We start from the raw sequence: 18,671 nt of genomic DNA on the forward strand, positions 1-18,671 counted from the left end.
CAGACCATTTGTTGGCGAAGGTTTGCGTACGACGTCGCTTGAGTCTTGGCAGAACGACGATTAACAAGCGAATTTTATGAAGGCTGGAGTCTTGGAGGCTTCCCACTGTTCTTTTGAATCTCTCTCTCTCTCTTTTATTATATTTTTTCGTTTTTCCATATATAGTTCCTTTGCTCCAAATAGTTCCTTTGCTCCATATAGTTCCTTTGCTCTTTATAGTTCCTTTGCTCCATACAGTTCCTTTGCTTCAAATAGTTCAAAAAAGGAACTGGATCAGAGAAAAGAATTATATTAATTAAAGAACTGGAACTAGTTCCGTTCGTTCCTTTCTCGGAATAGTTCCAATGAACTAGTTCGTTCCGGAACTACCCAACTCTAGTTCATTCAGAGCCAAATAGAAGACATTTTTGTTTATGCGAACGCTGCCTGTGTTTTTTGAACAAAATTAAATAAATTAATTTTATAATGAATACAAATGGAACCGACTCGCCGGTGGTATCTGGAGAAACGAAAAAACCAACCGCGGATAAGCGGGATCTGCTCGTCTTGCTCAAACTAATTAAAAAGTATAACCTTAAGCAAACCGAAGAACTTTTGTGTCAAGAAGCCAACATCAAACAAGATGAACTAGAGGAAGTAGACGCAAAAGAAATTACTAATATTTTAACCTCTGCGTTGGGCGATAATCCAGAGTGTAATGGAGAACCTAAAGAAGGACCTGGAAGCGATCCTGAGTTGTACGACTTGGCTTACGGGGACTTGTGCAATTTCGTGGACGAGTCGTTGGACATATATAAGCATGAGCTGTTCATGGTGCTTTACCCCATATTGGTCCAAATCTACTTTAAACTCGTTTCAGGTGGCTATGCGAAGGCTGCGCGCGCCCTTGTTGAGAAATATGGGCCGGACTTGGATTACTTCTATAGAGAAGATTTGCAGAATTTGTTGCTAATAACAAAGAAAAGTGAAATGGAAAACAATGATTGGGTTAGTTCAATGGATTCGGATAAATTCATCATACGTATGTCAAGGGATGCGCACTCTCTGTTTAAAAGACACATACAAGATAGGAAGCAGGAGTTGATCGCAGATATTGTCATGAAATATATAAGTTTTGATACTTATGAAGGCACGGCACGTAGCAAGTCACAATGCAATGCAACTAGTGGATCTCTAATAGGAGAAGCGAGAAGGCAGGACAATAAGATCCGAGTTTACTATGGATTGCTAAAGGAAGTGGATTTCCAATCCCTTACAACGCCAGCCCCAACCGCCGTGGAGGAGGAAGACGACAACGATCCAGATGCTCCTGATAAACCAAAAAAGAAGAAGCCTAAAAAAGATCCACTTTTCTCAAAGAAATCTAAGTCGGATCCTAATGCTCCTTCAATGGATCGAATACCTTTGCCCGAGCTGAAGGATGCCGACAAACTAGAAAAGCTCAAAGCACTTCGCGAGGCATCAAAGAGAGTTCCACTTGGTAAGGATTCTTTGCCATCAGTTTGCTTGTACACTATTTTAAACTCTCATAACAGCGTTACTTGTGCTGAAATATCAGAAGATTCGTTCATGATGGCCGTTGGATTCACTGATTCTAGCATAAAAGTATGGTCACTAACCCCTTCGAAGTTAAGAGAAATGAAACCTGCTGAGATGTTAAAAGACATTGATAAGGATGCTGAGGATGTGTTAGTTCGGATGATGGATGATCGAACTGGGGAGTCAGCACGGACATTCTATGGCCATAGCGGACCAGTATATAGATGTGCTTTCGCCCCTGAAAAAAACATGTTGCTGTCTTGTTCGGAGGACGCCACTATTCGCTTATGGTCGCTGCACACGTGGACATGTATTGTGGTCTTCAAAGGTCACCTGTTTCCAGTTTGGGATGTACGGTTTTCTCCGCATGGGTACTACTTCGCCTCATGTTCTTATGACAAAACTGTGCGACTTTGGGCTACCGATTCCAACCAGCCACTGCGAATATTTACGGGACACCTGTCCGACGTTGATTGTGTGCAATTTCACCCTAACTCAAACTACATAGCTAGTGGATCAAGCGATCGTACTGTAAGACTTTGGGACGTACTCACAGGTCAATTGGTGCGCCTCATGACTGGTCATAAGGGGCCAGTATATGCCTTGGCATTTTCAACATGTGGTCGGTATTTGGCATCGGGTTCGTCGGACCACAACGTTTTAATTTGGGATTTATCCCATGGCCAACTTGTCACTTCACTAGTTAGACATACAGGATCGATACATACAATAACATTCAGTCGAGACGGAACTATCCTTGCAGTTGGAGGTTTGGATTGCTACCTAACATTGTGGGATTTTTCCAAACTTAGCGAAGATTACATATCTCAGAACTCGAACGCATCCCACAATCTAGAAGTTGATGAAAGCGATCATTACCTCCTTAGAGCATTCCCAACAAAATCAACCCCGTTCACAACACTTCACTTTACAAGGCGAAACCTCTTATTAGCTGTAGGAACATTTAAATCGTAATCGGTATCATATTATTATATTTTATGTCAGACAGTAATAAATGAAGATTTTAATCTAACATGTTTATGACTTTAATTACTGTATTCCATGGGAACACACTCTTCAGCGGCGACATGACTTGGTGAAGAACATTCGACTAAATGCTCATTAGGTTCACTGTCCAAAGAGGGATCATTACTGAACATTTCCTTTGGTACAGTAATTTGATCTGTCATCAGCTCCATTACAGATTCATTCGCTAAATGTGGATTAACATCTGCCTGGGGTTGTTGACAATCGTCTGCAGCTGGGTTATATTGGGACTGACTTCCTTTAGAATTGTGAATCTCAGAGTTAACTGGTGTCGCAATTTTCTTCTTCCTCCCTCTTGATGTTCCTGGCGTGAGGATATTTGATGTTTGGTCTAATTTGCGCCTGCAAATATAAAATACCTAAGAATTATACGCACACAAATAACATTAGCTTACTTTTTGATGTCCTTTGTCGCTTCATCTTCAGAAGATTCTTCAGTTTCCTCGCTCTCGGAAGAAGTATTTTCCGGTTTTTCATATTGTAACAGACGATCTAAGAGAAATGCTCTGTCGCGAGATACTTTCAGTAAACGACGTTGGTTTGAACGAAGGGCATCCTGAAAAAATTCATTTTCCTATAACAAGAATTTCCGTGTATTTTAATTTTTATTAATTACAGGTTTTTAATAGTTTATTACGCACGTATATCAAGAACTTCAATTTCCTTTTAAGATATCTGTATTGAGACTTGTAGTCAACCGCATTACTAGATTGGTCTCGTCGGCTTTCATCTTGACTAGCAGAAGAATCTGTTTCATCATTACCCTCAATGTGATGTTCATTATGTACAGGCTGAGCAGATTGCTCCTGCTCATTCAATGTCCGGCAATACCAGCCTTCCAACATTAGTGTTGAGTCGCTTGTCGCTTCAAAGACTTACAATCGTAATCGTACTTTTATGTCTTTGGTCGCTTTAGTACTAGGGATACATATGTCGACTTTCAACTAATCATGGCCTATAAATAAGGTCACCAACATGGCCTATAAATAAGGTCACCAAGATAGCAATCGAAATCGGAAAACATCTGTTTTTTCTCAAGTCTAATGTCAAAAATTTCGACTTTGTTTACGTTTTCATAATTGAAGTCAATTCACAATAATGCATTTTGACAGCAAACTTGAGAGTTATCGATAATCAGCTGGTCTCCCTTGGTGACCATGGCCTATAAATAAGGTCACCAAGATAGCAATCGAAATCGGAAAACTTCTGTTTTTTCTCAAGTCTAATGTCAAAAATTTCGACTTTGTTTACGTTTTCAAAATGGAAGTCAATTCACAATAATGCATTTTGACAGCAAACTTGAGAGTTATCGATAATCAGCTGGTCTCCCTTGGTGACCTTATTTATAGGCCATGCAACTAATTGACTGTTTGTATGTCTTGATTTAGATTAGGCGAGTTTACTTGCGGCAAGTCTTTGTTTGTAGGAGAGAGGGGCAAGGGGTATAGAAATGTGTTACCGACAATTTTCTGGCAATTCGTTTTGTGTATTTCGTATTTGTTGACATTTTATATATGTATGTATATTTAAATGTGAAAAAACAACAAATGAAAAATTTTTTGGAAACCGAATTGCCCTGTATAGACGCATGGAGCAAGTTCAAAAGAGAACGATAAAAATTGCCGCAAGTAAACTCGCCTAATATAAATCAGGACTATTGAAAATATGTTATCGTTCATGATCCAATAATAAGGTCGTCCGATAAGGCCAGATGATTTCAGGCGAGTTGACAATATGCTTTCAATTTTAACTTAATTGTGTGAAAACGTAAACAAAAAAAAATTGTCAGCTTGGGGGATTTTAATTCAAAATTGTCGATAACGATTGCTTCTTACACGACCTGTTTATTGGATCATGCCATGGCCTATAAATAAGGTCACCAAATCGGAAAACAGCTGTTTTTTCTCAAGTCAAAAATTTCGACTTTGTTTACGTTTTCGTAATGGAAGTCAATTCACAATAATGCATTTTGACAGCAAACTTGAGAGGTATCGATTATCAGCTGGTCTCCCTGGGTGACCTTATTTATAGGCCATGGCTTAGCCCTTTAGTTAGCGTTATCGTTTCCTGGTGGTTGTTGCATTTTCGATAACACATAACGCAACGGATGTTTTTTCTCAAGTCTGATGTCAAAAATTTCGACTTTGTTAACGTTTTCATAATGGAAGTCAATTCACAATAATGCATTTTGACAGCAAACTTGAGAGGTATCGATAATCAGCTGGTCTCCCTTGGTGACTTTATTTATAGGCCATGGCTCAACGCGAGCATTCTGCTTAGCCCTTAAATTGTAAAGCTGAAATTATTGTTATTGTATTTTTTGTATCAAATTTGATGTGTACAAAATTTTCCTGCTGTGTAGTTCATGTCGTATCGATCTTGACACGAGTATTACGATACAATCAAATCAGCTGAGTATTGTAGTTGCTTTGTGTAATTGTACCATGATTTTTCCGTATAATATTTGACATGGATGGCAACATTGCACATCGAATTGAAGTAGAAATTACGCACTTTGACAGACTACCTATTTATTGTGCCATGATAAGAACCATAAAATGCTACCACCCGATTTGAAATTTCCGTTGCATAGGAATATTTTAGGTACTTTAAAAGGTCGTTTACATTTAACCGGATTTGGTTAACCCAGTGGGTTTACATTTTCAATTCCTTTGAATATATGCCAAATAAATCCTAATAAAGTAGGTTAACCCGGTAAAAAGTTCTAATGTAAATGCCGTATAAGGAAATATATGTCCTCTGATTTTCGTCCTTGCATTTATCCCAAAATGTACGTGCTTTTTATGGAAAACGTGTACATACAATGACCGCATGTACATTCTATTATTTATATATACATACATATATAGATAAATTATTTATTGATATCTACTAATTGTAGCAATTTCTGGTACACCTTTATTTTTTATATTTTCGGCGCTAAATTTTTAAATTTACCAAAATTAAGTTTTTTTTTTAATATATTTGCAAATAAATTGCAGCAAAGTAAATGATCACACGGTGTTTTAATTATGCGGCCAGCTCAAAGTCGACGTTTTTCACGAACATTTTAATGCAATATTTTCCTATCACACTAAATCTATATAGTACACTACGTGTTTTGAATGAAAAAAATTTTAATAATACTTCAAACGGATCGGGGGCTTGTCAAACAATTTTTACCACATTTCATGTTTTAGTTATTGGTCTGTTCCCGTACAGCAAGAATCTACTCGATTTTACTATTTTCTTCGATATAATAAAGGAAAATTCGTTATCGTAGTAAAAAGTAGTAGATTCTTGCAGTACGGGAACAGACCATATGTGACCACAGTGGTGTTCACATATTGCTAGAATAAATATTGCAATGTGTATTTAATTGTAGAATAGAAACAAGGTGGAATCTTTGTAATTAACTTTAAATTGGCCACATGAATTGTAAATTGGCTTAAATTGCAAAGGAATCGAATAAAAATAAATGTGATATGTGGAATAATATCGAAATTAAAACAAACTAAAAAGAAATGAGACTACTACCCCGGTACACTAATTCAAGGTAGGGCAACAAAAAATCAGCTATGCAGGCAGTGGCTTACATAAAATTATAAATAATAAATATAAATAAATATTGTTCTATTTATTTTACATTTTTTCAACACATAACTAAAAAAACGAAAAATAAATGAATGTTTGTAATTCCTTCCCAAAATCCATAACAATGTAATCATTCCAGACGAACGCGGTAAAAAATCATTTTTATTTCAATTAAATTTTAATTTATTTGACATTGTATTTAAAACAATAAACAGAACAAACCATCTTGAGAAAAAGTGTTATCAGATGGTGGATATGCCCTACCTTCTATAATTGTGTCATGTCGTTTCGGTTTTATTCCCATTCGTCTTTAAGGCAGTAATATTCTCAGTAATCCACTTATTTGCTTGTTCAAACAATCCGGGCACAGCTTGAAACTCGGCAAATGAGGACCCTGCTACTCCATTGCGAACAAATCCATTATTTTCTTTATTTAGAATGTGAGCATCCATCATTTCCTGACCATTCACAGATGTATTTAAACGAAAATTTGATATATTCAAATGCTGCAATAGAGCTTCCATTTTTGAATAATCTAAATCGCAACCCAAAAAATTGGCAATACGTTTAATTGAACCTTGAAGATCTGTAGACATATCCTCATACTGAAGATATAGGAAGTTTGACGACTTTCTATGCTGCATAGCCTCACGGACATGGCTAAAATATGGGAGCCATGGGTCTAAGAGAAATTATAGTAGTTTTAGAAACATTTTTTTTTTATATAAAAAGTATACTTAGACCATCCTGGAAATATGTCCAGTAACGCTCAAAATTTCCCACATATCCTTGAGTACGATACAAACGGTTCAAGTAGTAATATGAAACTGCAACATCCATTGGATTTCGAGCTACATAAATAATCTGAAGTAATATCATGGTAAACAATACAAAATACAAATAATCTTATATCCGAAAATACCTTACACTTCTGCTCCATCACACTGGGAGGCAACAAAGATAAGGGGAAATGAGTTTTAATGAATCGCCTTTTTGTTTCAGGAATTTCAGACAATAGTTTATAGCCAGGAGTAGATATCAATTCAATGAATTCCTGTTGTTCTTTATTATGAGCAACCTCTTCGAGTATTTGTTTTTTAATTTCAGGGTGTACGAACAAGTGAAACCTGTGAAATGTGATTTAACATGCATTCTTCGCAAAGATGCAGATAATATAAAACTTACTCAAAAAATGGAAAACGTTCAGTCAATTTAATTTGTTTGGCCGTAAGAAAATCCAAATCGTTGCATAACAACCATACCATCTCCTGTGTCCACGTTGTTCCGGACCTGGGACAAGTTACAACCCATATATCACTTGGCCTGGCTTTAAAGTTGTAATAGTTTTCTGCTTCGCTCTTATATTTGTAAGGGAAGAAATACTTTTCAGGTCCAACTTGAACAAATCCAGTTTTCTCTCCTTAAAAGATGCCATAGTTTTAAATCAAATATGTAAAAAAATACAAAAATGCTACCATGAAAGTATTGAAGTAATTCCTTATTAATTTCTGAATCGAGCAAATTAATTTGATATGGAAATGTATGGTTGTGTGATGTTTGTGCCATTGCGACTTCAACAGTACTAAAGCCACAACCCAAACTAAATTCTTCAGCTTGCACTGTCAACAAATTATCCACTTTTCTAGTGGCCAAAAATAGTTGACGTTGGTACTGTGTGTTTGTACTTCTGTATATGTAAATGTTGTTTATAGATTACAACCAGTTTTCGTAAACTTTCTTTGTACAATTTATTTTTTGCAGAAAATATGCAGGTAATAAAAAATGATAGCGTAAGCTATTATTTGGTAGAAGTTAGAGTGGTTTGGCAACAGGCATTAATGACATCTGCTCTATTTAATGGCTTACGCTGTATATCATTTTGAACTTCTAGTTCTTTGATTTTCTAGCATACATCATTTTAAATTGTTTAGTTGCAACAAAATATATTTTAACGTCTTCTTTAATTCGAATGTCGCTACATACATGGACTTTTTCGTATATCCCATATTTCTGTGCTGTACGTTTCAGTCATTTTAAAATGTTGGTTGATGCTTTTGTTAACAACTTGTTTCTCAATGTCCGCATTTTCATTCTAAAAGGTAATTTGAAATGTAGTGTACAACTCATTTTTATATATAATAATTTTCTTTTGGTGTGGATTAACCATTAACCATTCCATTCCTACTGAAGTAGTCATAATCCAATTAATCAATTTTTTTAATCATAACCTATAATAATCAAAAACTTTTTTTTTGTAGTTTGATCGGTATAATATTCTTCAGTAGTTCAATATCCCTCCCTTTTACATTTAAGCCGCTTAATATGATAAAATTTATATTTAATTGTGAAATGTAGCTTACAGCCTTAAGGTCGAAAGACTGGGCAATATGAAATATAAAAATTAAATAAATACAAATTGAGATTGGTGACAACATTTCAATTTTTATCAAGATAATGACCCCCAAACACAAGTCCCATCCATATCGTTCGAGAATGGATGCTTTGCAATTGTCCAACATTGATTCAGACACCTCCTCATTCCCCGGATTTGAATCCATAAGGATTATTTGGAGAAAAATATTAGAAGCAATAACATTTCAAGCATACCAATTGTGAAAAATTCTTTACAAGTAGAATTCAGACACTTACACGGAAAATATCATATGTACTTCTGTATATGTAAATGTTGTTTATAGATTACAACCAGTTTTCGTAAACTTTCTTTGTACAATTTATTTTTTGCAGAAAATATGCAGGTAATAAAAAATGATAGCGTAAGCTATTATTTGGTAGAATTTAGAGTGGTTTGGCAACAGGCATTAATGACATCTGCTCTATTTAATGGCTTACGCTGTATATCATTTTGAACTTCTAGTTCTTTGATTTTCTAGCATACATCATTTTAAATTGTTTAGTTGCAACAAAATATATTTTAACGTCTTTTTTAATTCGAATGTCGCTACATACATGGACTTATTCGTATATCCCATATTTCTGTGCTGTACGTTTCAGTCATTTTGGAGAAAAATATTAGAAGCAATAACATTTCAAGCATACCAAGTGTGAAAAATTCTTTACAAGTAGAATTCAGACACTTACACGGAAAATATCATATTAAGTATTAACCCATGGTATAATAATAGAAGGTAACAGCAAGTGTTGTTGTACAAAAAACGATACAACAACCACATTGAAATTTGTTGTTGTAAGTTCTACTAGTGTCAACTCATTTGACAGAAAAATGTAAACGAACAAATTATCATCAAATTATTTTTATTTAGAAATTAAATATTTTCGAATCCTCAAAATAAAAATTGAAAAACATGAATGAAAATCTTTCAAATTTATATTTCTATCGCTTCCACATCTTTCCTATAATTAAGCCATTGCCACATGTATGTGTAACACATATGAAAATGCTGGGAATAGCGAGTTATTCCTTGAAGAAAGATTTGCTTCCTGAAACTTTCCCAGCAGGCAGATTGAGTAAATTGAATACGGGAGCACATTTAATAAAGAACAATTTCAAATTGTATGCGTACCCAATTTTCCTGTTGGGTGATTTTTAAAAACATAATTTGTCAAATTCATATTGACACTAGTATTACGTTGGAATCAAATCAGCTGGGATTTGCTGTTACCTTTTATAATTGTACCATTGGTATTAACCATAAAAAATACGTTTAAAAAAACTATTATCTTGGATAATTTTTACTGCGAGGTTGCAATTGCTTTTGTTGAACAATCAGTATTTATTTTTATATTGAATTCACATAAATATTGTTAATTTTATTACATTAATTTTAAATCGTGGCATAATTATACAAGGTAGTCTAATGCAGTCATATGTTTCCATTTTATTTTCATAAATTTGTCTTTAACAGCATTCAGCTCTCAAAATTGATATGAAAATATTGTCCTTATTTTGTCCAAATTTTGAAAGTATTTTTATCTTAGAAGATAAAAACCGGAGGCCCTCAAATTTTACCACTGATAGTACTCCTAAAGTTCTACAAAAAAGTTTTTTGGGAGAATTGTAAAAAAATAATTGTTTTTAATTTATTTAACATTTAAAGTTTGATTTTGCCTCTGAAAGTCGTGTGACTGCGGAAGTGCCCATATGTCACTCGACATACGCTACATTTTATGGAATTTATTTTTAATTTTATTTGAAATTGATATATGAGGGTCGTGCCTATTACGTCCGTATTACCCAAATACGTAAGGACTTTATTTGCATCTGTGCCAATTAAAAACGGCGAAAATGGATAAAAATTTTTTTAATTGATCGAAAAATGTTTGCTTTTATAGAAACACAAATTTTCAAAAAAAAAAAACAAAAATTCCAAAATACGCATTGTCAATGTTGAAAATTTTCAACTTTATATTTTGATACGCAATGCGTATTTGGGTAACATTTATTAAAACACATGTATTTAACTTTTGAGGTGAATAAATTTGTACGCATACGCAAGAATTTAGGTAGGACCCTGAATTCCATATTAAAAAGGGTTGCCATCATATACTTCTCAAATGAGACTACCTTCCATAAGTCCTGATTTAGATTATGGTGTTTTTACACGATATGTATTTTACATATGTGCTATCACTTATTTCATCCATATGTAATTCCTTATGTGTGTCAAAATTAGCAGCGTACACAAAACATTAATTTTTTGTGTGTCATATGACATAACTTATAAACAAAAAAACACTTTTATTTTTTCTTAAATCAAAACCATTTTTTATTAAACACCTACTAACGAAATAATAATTTGTAATTGTGGCCTTTTCATCCTTTTCTTTGACTTGCAATTGAAATACATATTTTCTTCCAACAATGTGTTTCATTCAAACAGCTGATTTCCTTATGTTTTACATACGAAAATAAAGCGCGTCCTATTCGGAAAAAATACATATGTAATTGCATATCGTTTTGACACATTGAAATTTCTGTATGTTTCACATGACGAGTTCGATTTCCATACGTAAAAAAAGTGACAGCACATATGTAAAATACATATCGTGTAAAAACACCATTAGACGAGTTTACTTGCGGTAATTTTTATCGTTCTCTTTTGAACTTGCTTCATGCGTCTATACAAGGCAATTCAGTTTCAAAACTATTTTTTATTGACATTTTGTGAATGTTTTTTTTTATGTTCGAAAATGTTCTGGATTGGTATTTCAAAATACTGACACTACAACGAAATACACAAAAAGAAATTGCCGGTACGAGCAATTTTTTCCATTTCTATTTCCCTTGCCCCTCTACTACTGCAAAGAAAGACTTGCCGCAAGTAAACTCGCCAAATCTAAATTTGATACAATGTGTGGAAACTTTTTTTTTCAACAAAAAAATATTAAATTTGTCAAAAAATGCGAACTTATTTTTCCGCTTTTTGATTAACCTAAATCTTGTGAAAAAAAAATTTTTTCCTGAAAATTTTCCAACTTCCTGTACAAATTTTTGTCATTGAATATTTATTTTCGATAAACTAATTTTCTGCACAGTGATATATAAACACGGTAAGCGAAGGTATGTATTATTGCATATGCATTTACATTAGTTTTAAATAATCATATAACGTTGGATTTGTTATTTTTTCATAGTTCGTGTAAGTAATCCATCAAAAAAGGTTTATCATCTGGATTATATGGGGTCAATGGAACATCATACGGAAGTGGAAATGGTGGTATTCCATCTCTTGCAGTTCCAAGGGGAAAAGTATCCTCACCAATCTAGAAAAAAACAATCAACATCAATATATTTAGCACATAATTGATAATGTACTTACCACAAACCTAGGTAAAAATAACAGCCCTGCCTCAAAGTTAGCAATGCGCAAGCAGGCCTGGATGTTTGCATTTTTATTAAAGGAACCCCATGCTGCCTTTGATAAGTTCGCTGACGTTAATATAAACCAATATATAGACTTATCCTCAACATTGAATCGACTATATGATTTAATATGTGGCATTGCACGTGAACGATGACGAAGCTTGGATGTCCATTGATACAGGTAGGTCTTTAACCATGGTTGTTTATCGTTTGTACTTCTGCTGTAAGGTAAACATCCACCACCTAACATACCATCGTGACTTCCACTCACGTTTGAAAAACTCGGATATATCATTTTAAATTGAGGAAATTTGCGGATTCCGAGGGGTTTATTATCACGTCGAAAACTATTAAGTAAGTCGTTTTGTATCCAGGCTTGTATATTGCCACCCAAACTTCCAATGCTTGAGCTTTGGCAGACGACAGGGACCGACTCATCTATTGGTGTACAATGTTTTTGAAGTATGGTACTAACACGAGCGTGACCCCATGGATGACCACGAGGACCTTCTCTATGGCCTCCGGGTACAGATCCAATGAAAAATACACTGTAAGATAAAACAATGACAATGGAACAACTTTAGTTTAGTAAAAACGATCTGACTTTTTCCAGAGGTTGGTATTATTAGCCTAATTATGATATTTTTCCTTGGAGAAGCGTACCCGGAAGTTCAATGACTGGTTGCACCCGGTTCTACGGAATGAATTAATACAAAATGTGTATAATTTTTAAGGTTATACGAATACCTTTATTCTCAATCCGCTTGGGAAATACAGTCACGTTTGTTAGAGATAAACATCTCATGTCACCATTTTATGTAAAAGGTAATTTTTATTTTATTTATTTATTTTTATTTCAAATTCAATTATGATACAAAGCCTTAAGGCCATTAATACGTAACTGCTGACAAATATACGTAGCCTGAGATACATTATATATTAAACATAAATAAATATAAATAATTTTACTTTGATAAAAATTGAATGAAGGCTCCCCAGCCATAAAAACAAATATAGATTTTAATATATGGCCAATAACCAATAAGCAGCACATGTATAAGAATATAAGAATTGGAAAAGAAAATAAAATTCTCAAGGATACGGGGGAATCATTTTTAATTATTTTATAAAAAAGGAATAAGCAACGATATTTGACAATTGTCCCAGAATATACTTCAAGCCCATATAAAACCTGAGACATTAAAAGGGAATTAGCTAGAATTTGCTTTATCCGCTGATTTAAGTACAAAATAAACGAATAAATCCTACGTAATGTACCCCATACTTTACAGGTCAATCATCAATATGGGATTTAAAGGATAGTTCACAATCAACTATAACACCTAGACATCTATGGTGGTGTACAAAATCAATTCTTTCTTGACCTATATAAATATTTAGAGGATATGCTCGGTAATTTTTCAGTAGACTTGGAGAAAGCCTTTGACAAAATTAATCACGCTAATTTAATTAGAAAATTACATAGTTTGTTCAATTTTTCGTCCTCAGCTTGTAAGCTTATCTCGTCGTATATGTTTGGAAGGAAGCAGTATGTTTGTTGTAGGAATGTTGTTTCTGGAATGCTCCCTGTGAGTAGTGGTGTACCCCAGGGGTCTGTACTTGGGCCTCTATTGTTTGTTATGTATGTTAATGATTTGCTAAGTTGTATTAGTAGTAGAAGCTGCATGTCATTTGCTGATGACTTGCAGATTTTGTTTTTTATGTGTTTTTAGATGTTTTGCAGTCCTCTATACATTTTAATATCAATGTGTTAGTAACGTTGTTATCTGCAAACGGACTCTCAATTAATACACGAAAGAGTAAAGTTATGTTTTTTGGGAACTTGCAAGAGAATTCAGTAAATGTTTCCATTTATAATAATTCTATAAATGTTGTAAGCTCTATGAAATGTCTTGGTTTGTTTCTTGATAGTAGTTTGGTGTTTGATGTGCATGTTAATTCTTTGGTGTCCAAGGTAAACTTTATTTTAAGAAAGTTGTACTCTTTGGATATGGCTACACCTAAGAGCATTAGAATTCAATTGGCCCATGCATTGATTATGCCAAATTTTTTGTATTGAGATTTTTGGGGGTTGTTGTGGATATGTTTTACGTAAAATTAAACTCTTGTTCCATAAAGTTATGCGATATGTATATTGTGTTAAACGTCGTGATCACATTTCACCTTACGTTAAAGAGTTCCTCGGTTGTACCTTTGAAAGTTTTGTGAGTTTAAGGTCAATGTTGTTGTTCTATAAGGTATTTAAGTTGCAGACTCCTTCCTCTGTAGTTGATTTGTTTATGTTTTCTAGATCTGTTAGAAACATACAAATACTTGTTCCGAGTTTGTGTCCTTTATTGGAAAAATCCTTTTTAGTACGAATTTCTAGAATTTTTAACACCTTACCGCCTTCTCTTAAAACATTTAACTCTTCCTTAACATGTTATCGAACTCATTTATACGATTACTTCAACCTCAATTCATCTTAAATTCATGGGTTTTGCTTATTTGTTTGTGTTTTTATTGCATAACTGACTTCAACATTTAAATAAATATAACTATAATAAATTATATATTTTATATTGATAATTGTGATATAATAAGATATTTAAAACTGTAAATTGAAATTATTGGTTGAGAGTAGATATAATATTGGAGTCCTTTGCCCTATGTGATAGGTCGCTACATCAAATAATGGAATAATATAATAAAAAATGTTTTTGAAGTACAATGGTTCTGAACAAATAAGACAATATTAGCTTGCAGGCTGATTTAGAAAAGTCAAAGTTATTCTTAAGTTTCCTTACGAGCTTATCATGATCAATAGAATTGAATGCCTTAGACAAATCTAATGATACAAACACTTAATTTGTCCAGTCATTTTAAGAAGCAAATGAGTGGTGTTGTAACCCTGACGGAAAGCATGTTGAGAATCACAAATTCTAGATGAACAAACCTCAAGCATTTGTTTCTTAATAATATACTCCATAACCTTTGACAGTGCTGGTAAAATTGATATAGGTCTGAGATCACCGAACGGCATTTAGGTAGTGGTACTACTCGAGCAGTTTTCCAACATAGGGGAAAAATAGACGAAGTTAATATAGCGTTTACCAAGTCCAAGATGATCTCAGATATATAGGGGAAAACGATTTTAATAAATGTAATGGGGATTCCATCAACTCCTATTGATTTAGGGAAATACAGTCACGTTTGTTAGAGATAAACATCTCATGTCACCATTTTATGTAAAATGTAATTTTATAAACATTTTTTATTAATAGCTGGGTACTCGAACTTCCGATTCAGATAACCTAGTACGTGGCATAAAAAATAAATTCCATAATTAGAGTAATGATACCTACATCTGGAAAGTCTGATCGTTTTTACTAAACTAGAGTTAATCCAAGGATTTGTTAATAAGATTTAAAATTAGTTCATCGTTTGAGAATACTGTACTCCTCCTTAGGGTCATTTATTTTCTAAACGAATTTGCTAGTTCTTTCGGCGCACTATTCTTAAAATAAGATTGCGATTAACCAAATTTCATTGAATAACTTACTTTATAGCACTGAAATCGGTCCTTCGTATTCTTGCAATCCACGTTTGTAGTTCCGCACATTTATATTCCACCAAATACAACATTAAATCCTGTCGGAAATTTGTAGGACTTTCACCTGCAGCAGTATCCGCATCTGGTTCCAGTGGCGTCAAGGTGGGACTTATCCAGACACCTTGAGTGCGATTATGCCAATCATCTTCATAAAGATTTGCCGTTGACACAATGATACGCATCGAGTTATCTTTGTACGCCAACAACATCATCTTTGTATGTGAAGTTGAGAACGGTGTTGGCATTTTTACCTTAATAGCTTTAACCTTTGGTTTATGTTTAGAAATAGTTTGCAGTTCTGGCGTTTCATCTCCGTACAACACAAGTAAAGGCGTATCCCTGTGTTAGTTTTAATGAAATATTCAATAAAAATGCCAATCAGCTTCTTTTACACTTACAGTATGCCTGCAAAGTAATAGTGCCCCAATAACCAGCCAATGTCCACCATAAAGTTTATCTGAACAGACTCTTCAATAACCCCCAAACTTTCGTCGAGGATCTCTGAAATAGTTATTTTAAAATGTCAATTATATCCTGACGATATATTTCATTACGTTACCTTGCATTGTAATAGTCAAAGGTTCATTATGAGTTGGTTTGGAGTCTGTAATAGCAGTTAGGAAAAAATTATACGGCGCAGCCGCTTCTAACTTCTTCAACATTCTACCCTTTTCAACAACAACGGGTACGTAATCTCTTATATTCCTGGTAACTTTCGGTTTTTTAGACAAGTTTGAACTGCTATCACCACTGCTCGCACCTCTTGAGGTTGATGGCTTAGGAGAATATTCCCGCTTTTCTGCCTTCGCAGTTGAAGTTTCACGTATAGACTGCACATTTTCGGCTTGAAGCGACATGGTATCTTTTGGAAACAATTTCTCCAGCAGCTTTAGTTGTTGCAAAATCACATCCGCATTTTGGGATAATTCAGCTGGTATAACATACTCACGAGTCTGTGAGTCCAAACCCCTGTTGTATATCTTATCCACTGGAAGTAGAACAGACAAGATTAAAAAATTATAACTTTTAGTATTTTAATACTCAACGATGTGGATGCGAATATTCGTTGAAGTGAATGGGATTTCTTCGGTAGCATTTTTCAGCGTAAGGACATATTTTCAAATTAGGAGGCATATTGTTTAACTTGTTCGTTCGTTCTGTATTGCGGGCGTTGTGGTTGCTTTGTGCGCGCCATCCTAAACTAAAAACGTTTCGAGAATTGCGAATAGGGGGCACAGATAAAGATAAAATCGAAACGAATTTTGAGGTATTTTTCAAGTTTACGAATGAGTGTGAAGCATAACGCTGTATGTTTAGAATAGAGGGAAAGAAGAAAGGACAACAATTTTTTTCATTCCGTCCATGGCACATAAGAGTCTAAACGCAACCATAGAGTCTAGAGTCAGCGACAGTCGTTTGCCGTGTGTTTCTTATAGGCAACGGGAAATCGCGACGGCTGACGTTCGCGTCTAGCGGCATGACGCTAGAATAGATTTTATTCATTTTTGCTCAGCGTCATACTCAAAATTTCTCTCTTGCTCTCAATTGAGTTGCCATATTTTAGGTAAAAATAAACAGTGCTACCAAATTTCAATGAGAATTGATATCAAAACATATGGCAGTACTGTTAAAAAAACAAATATTTTCAAAGATTGTGGATGTTTTTTATTGAATTATTAATAAAATGGAAGAAAAATATTTTTTTCAATAATTTAATCCAAATTCCTTGACATTATTGTTTATTAAATAATAAATTGATTTTGGTTTGCACAACGTAAATTTTTCTGTCAGAAAAAGAAAAGAAATAATTGACATTTTGTGCCGCTAACTCTTTCGTTTGGTTTTCACGCCGGCGAAAAAGTATGACGCTGACTCGTGACTCTCTGGTTGCGTTTAGACTCTTATTCATTTTTTCTCAGCGTCATACTCAAAATTTCTCTCTTGCTCTCAATTGAGATGCCATATTTAAGGTAAAAATCAACAGTGCTACCAAATTTCAATGAGAATTTTTATCAAAACATATGGCAGTGCTGTTAAAAAAACAAATATTTTCAAAGATTGTGGACGTTTTTTTAACGAATTAATACATGGTACAATTATAAAAGGTAACAGCAAATCCCAGCTGATTTGATTCCAACGTAATACTAGTGTCAATATCAATTTGACAAATTATGTTTTTAAAACATAATCTGGTTGCGTTTAGACTCTAAGAGTCTAAACGCAACCATAGAGTCTAGAGTCAGCGAAAGTCGTTTGCCGTGTGTTTCTTATTGGCAACGGGAAATCGCGACGGCTGACGTTCGCGTCTAGTGGCATGACGCTAGAAAAGATTTTATTCATTTTTGCTCAGCGTCATACTCAAAATTTCTCTCTTGCTCTCAATTGAGTTGCCATATTTTATGTTAAAAATGAACAGTGCTACCAAATTTCAATGAGAATTTATATCAAAACATATGGCAGTGCTGTTAAAAAAACAATTATTTTAAGGATTGTGGACGTTTTTTTTTAACGAATTAATAATAAAATGGAAGAAAATTAATTTTTTCAATAATATTATCCAAGTTCCTTGACATTATTGTTTATTAAATAATAAATTGATTTTGGTTTGCACAACGTAAAATTTTCTGTCGAAAAATGAAAACAAACAATTGACATTTTGTACCGCTAACGCTAACTCTTTCGTTTGGTTTTCACGCCGGCGAAAAAGTATGATGCTGACTCGTGACTCTCTGGTTGCGTTTAGACTCTTATTCATTTTTTCTCAGCGTCATACTCAAAATTTCTCTCTTGCTCTCAATTGAGATGCCATATTTAAGGTAAAAATCAACAGTGCTACCAAATTTCAATGAGAATTTTTATCAAAACATATGGCAGTGCTGTTAAAAAAACAAATATTTTCAAAGATTGTGGACGTTTTTTTAACGAATTAATACATGGTACAATTATAAAAGGTAACAGCAAATCCCAGCTGATTTGATTCCAACGTAATACTAGTGTCAATATCAATTTGACAAATTATGTTTTTAAAAATCACCC

The 18,671-nt window shown here is 34.0% G+C and overlaps 4 protein-coding genes across 4 annotated transcripts; 1 reads left to right on the plus strand and 3 right to left on the minus strand.

Moving 5' to 3' along the window:
- Nucleotides 1-465: 465 nt before the first annotated feature.
- On the plus strand, nt 466-2,532 carry LOC133330915 (transcription initiation factor TFIID subunit 5). The gene has a single exon (XM_061539316.1). The coding sequence runs from the start codon at nt 466-468 to the stop codon at nt 2,512-2,514; it is 2,049 nt and encodes a 682-aa protein (XP_061395300.1). The 3' UTR covers nt 2,515-2,532.
- A 53-nt stretch (nt 2,533-2,585) lies between these two features.
- On the minus strand, nt 2,586-3,431 carry LOC133330918 (uncharacterized). Its single transcript, XM_061539319.1, has 3 exons — nt 3,228-3,431; nt 2,982-3,160; nt 2,586-2,928 (listed from the first exon to the last, which is right to left on the minus strand). The coding sequence occupies exons 1-3, from the start codon at nt 3,429-3,431 to the stop codon at nt 2,586-2,588; spliced, it is 726 nt and encodes a 241-aa protein (XP_061395303.1).
- A 3,027-nt stretch (nt 3,432-6,458) lies between these two features.
- LOC133330916 (sulfotransferase 4A1) lies at nt 6,459-7,746 on the minus strand. Its single transcript, XM_061539317.1, has 5 exons — nt 7,656-7,746; nt 7,366-7,600; nt 7,103-7,307; nt 6,918-7,044; nt 6,459-6,862 (listed from the first exon to the last, which is right to left on the minus strand). The coding sequence occupies exons 1-5, from the start codon at nt 7,744-7,746 to the stop codon at nt 6,459-6,461; spliced, it is 1,062 nt and encodes a 353-aa protein (XP_061395301.1).
- Nucleotides 7,747-11,787: 4,041 nt separating this feature from the next.
- LOC133330903 (probable tyrosyl-DNA phosphodiesterase) lies at nt 11,788-16,769 on the minus strand. The gene is made up of 6 exons (XM_061539304.1): nt 16,682-16,769; nt 16,195-16,623; nt 16,034-16,136; nt 15,585-15,974; nt 11,979-12,570; nt 11,788-11,922 (listed from the first exon to the last, which is right to left on the minus strand). Exons 1-6 carry the CDS (start codon nt 16,767-16,769, stop codon nt 11,788-11,790), a joined length of 1,737 nt encoding a protein of 578 aa, XP_061395288.1.
- Nucleotides 16,770-18,671: the final 1,902 nt, after the last annotated feature.

Source organism: Musca vetustissima, unplaced genomic scaffold (genome assembly GCF_032173495.1).
Source record: "Musca vetustissima isolate MV318-11 ecotype Yass unplaced genomic scaffold, APGP_CSIRO_Mvet_v1 utg2401, whole genome shotgun sequence".
NCBI classification, from domain to species: domain Eukaryota; kingdom Metazoa; phylum Arthropoda; class Insecta; order Diptera; family Muscidae; genus Musca; species Musca vetustissima.

Bases quoted from the DNA above. Each gene is read 5' to 3' on its own strand.
- LOC133330918 (XM_061539319.1), bottom strand. From the start codon at position 3,431: ATGTTGGAAGGCTGGTATTGCCGGACATTGAATGAGCAGGAGCAATCT. The intron at 3,161-3,227 runs GTGCGTAATAAA...TTCTTGTTATAG, and splicing joins AATTGAAGTTCTTGATATAC to GAAAATGAATTTTTTCAGGA. The intron at 2,929-2,981 runs GTAAGCTAATGT...TTATATTTGCAG, and splicing joins GCGACAAAGGACATCAAAAA to GCGCAAATTAGACCAAACAT.
- LOC133330903 (XM_061539304.1), bottom strand. From the start codon at position 16,769: ATGCCTCCTAATTTGAAAATATGTCCTTACGCTGAAAAATGCTACCGA. The intron at 15,975-16,033 runs GTAAGTGTAAAA...AAACTAACACAG, and splicing joins TATTACTTTGCAGGCATACT to GGATACGCCTTTACTTGTGT. The intron at 11,923-11,978 runs GTAAGTACATTA...GTTTTTTTCTAG, and splicing joins TATTTTTACCTAGGTTTGTG to ATTGGTGAGGATACTTTTCC.
- LOC133330915 (XM_061539316.1), top strand. From the start codon at position 466: ATGAATACAAATGGAACCGACTCGCCGGTGGTATCTGGAGAAACGAAA.
- LOC133330916 (XM_061539317.1), bottom strand. From the start codon at position 7,746: ATGGCACAAACATCACACAACCATACATTTCCATATCAAATTAATTTG. The intron at 7,308-7,365 runs GTAAGTTTTATA...CACATTTCACAG, and splicing joins GAACGTTTTCCATTTTTTGA to GTTTCACTTGTTCGTACACC. The intron at 6,863-6,917 runs GTATACTTTTTA...AATTTCTCTTAG, and splicing joins ATATTTCCAGGATGGTCTAA to ACCCATGGCTCCCATATTTT.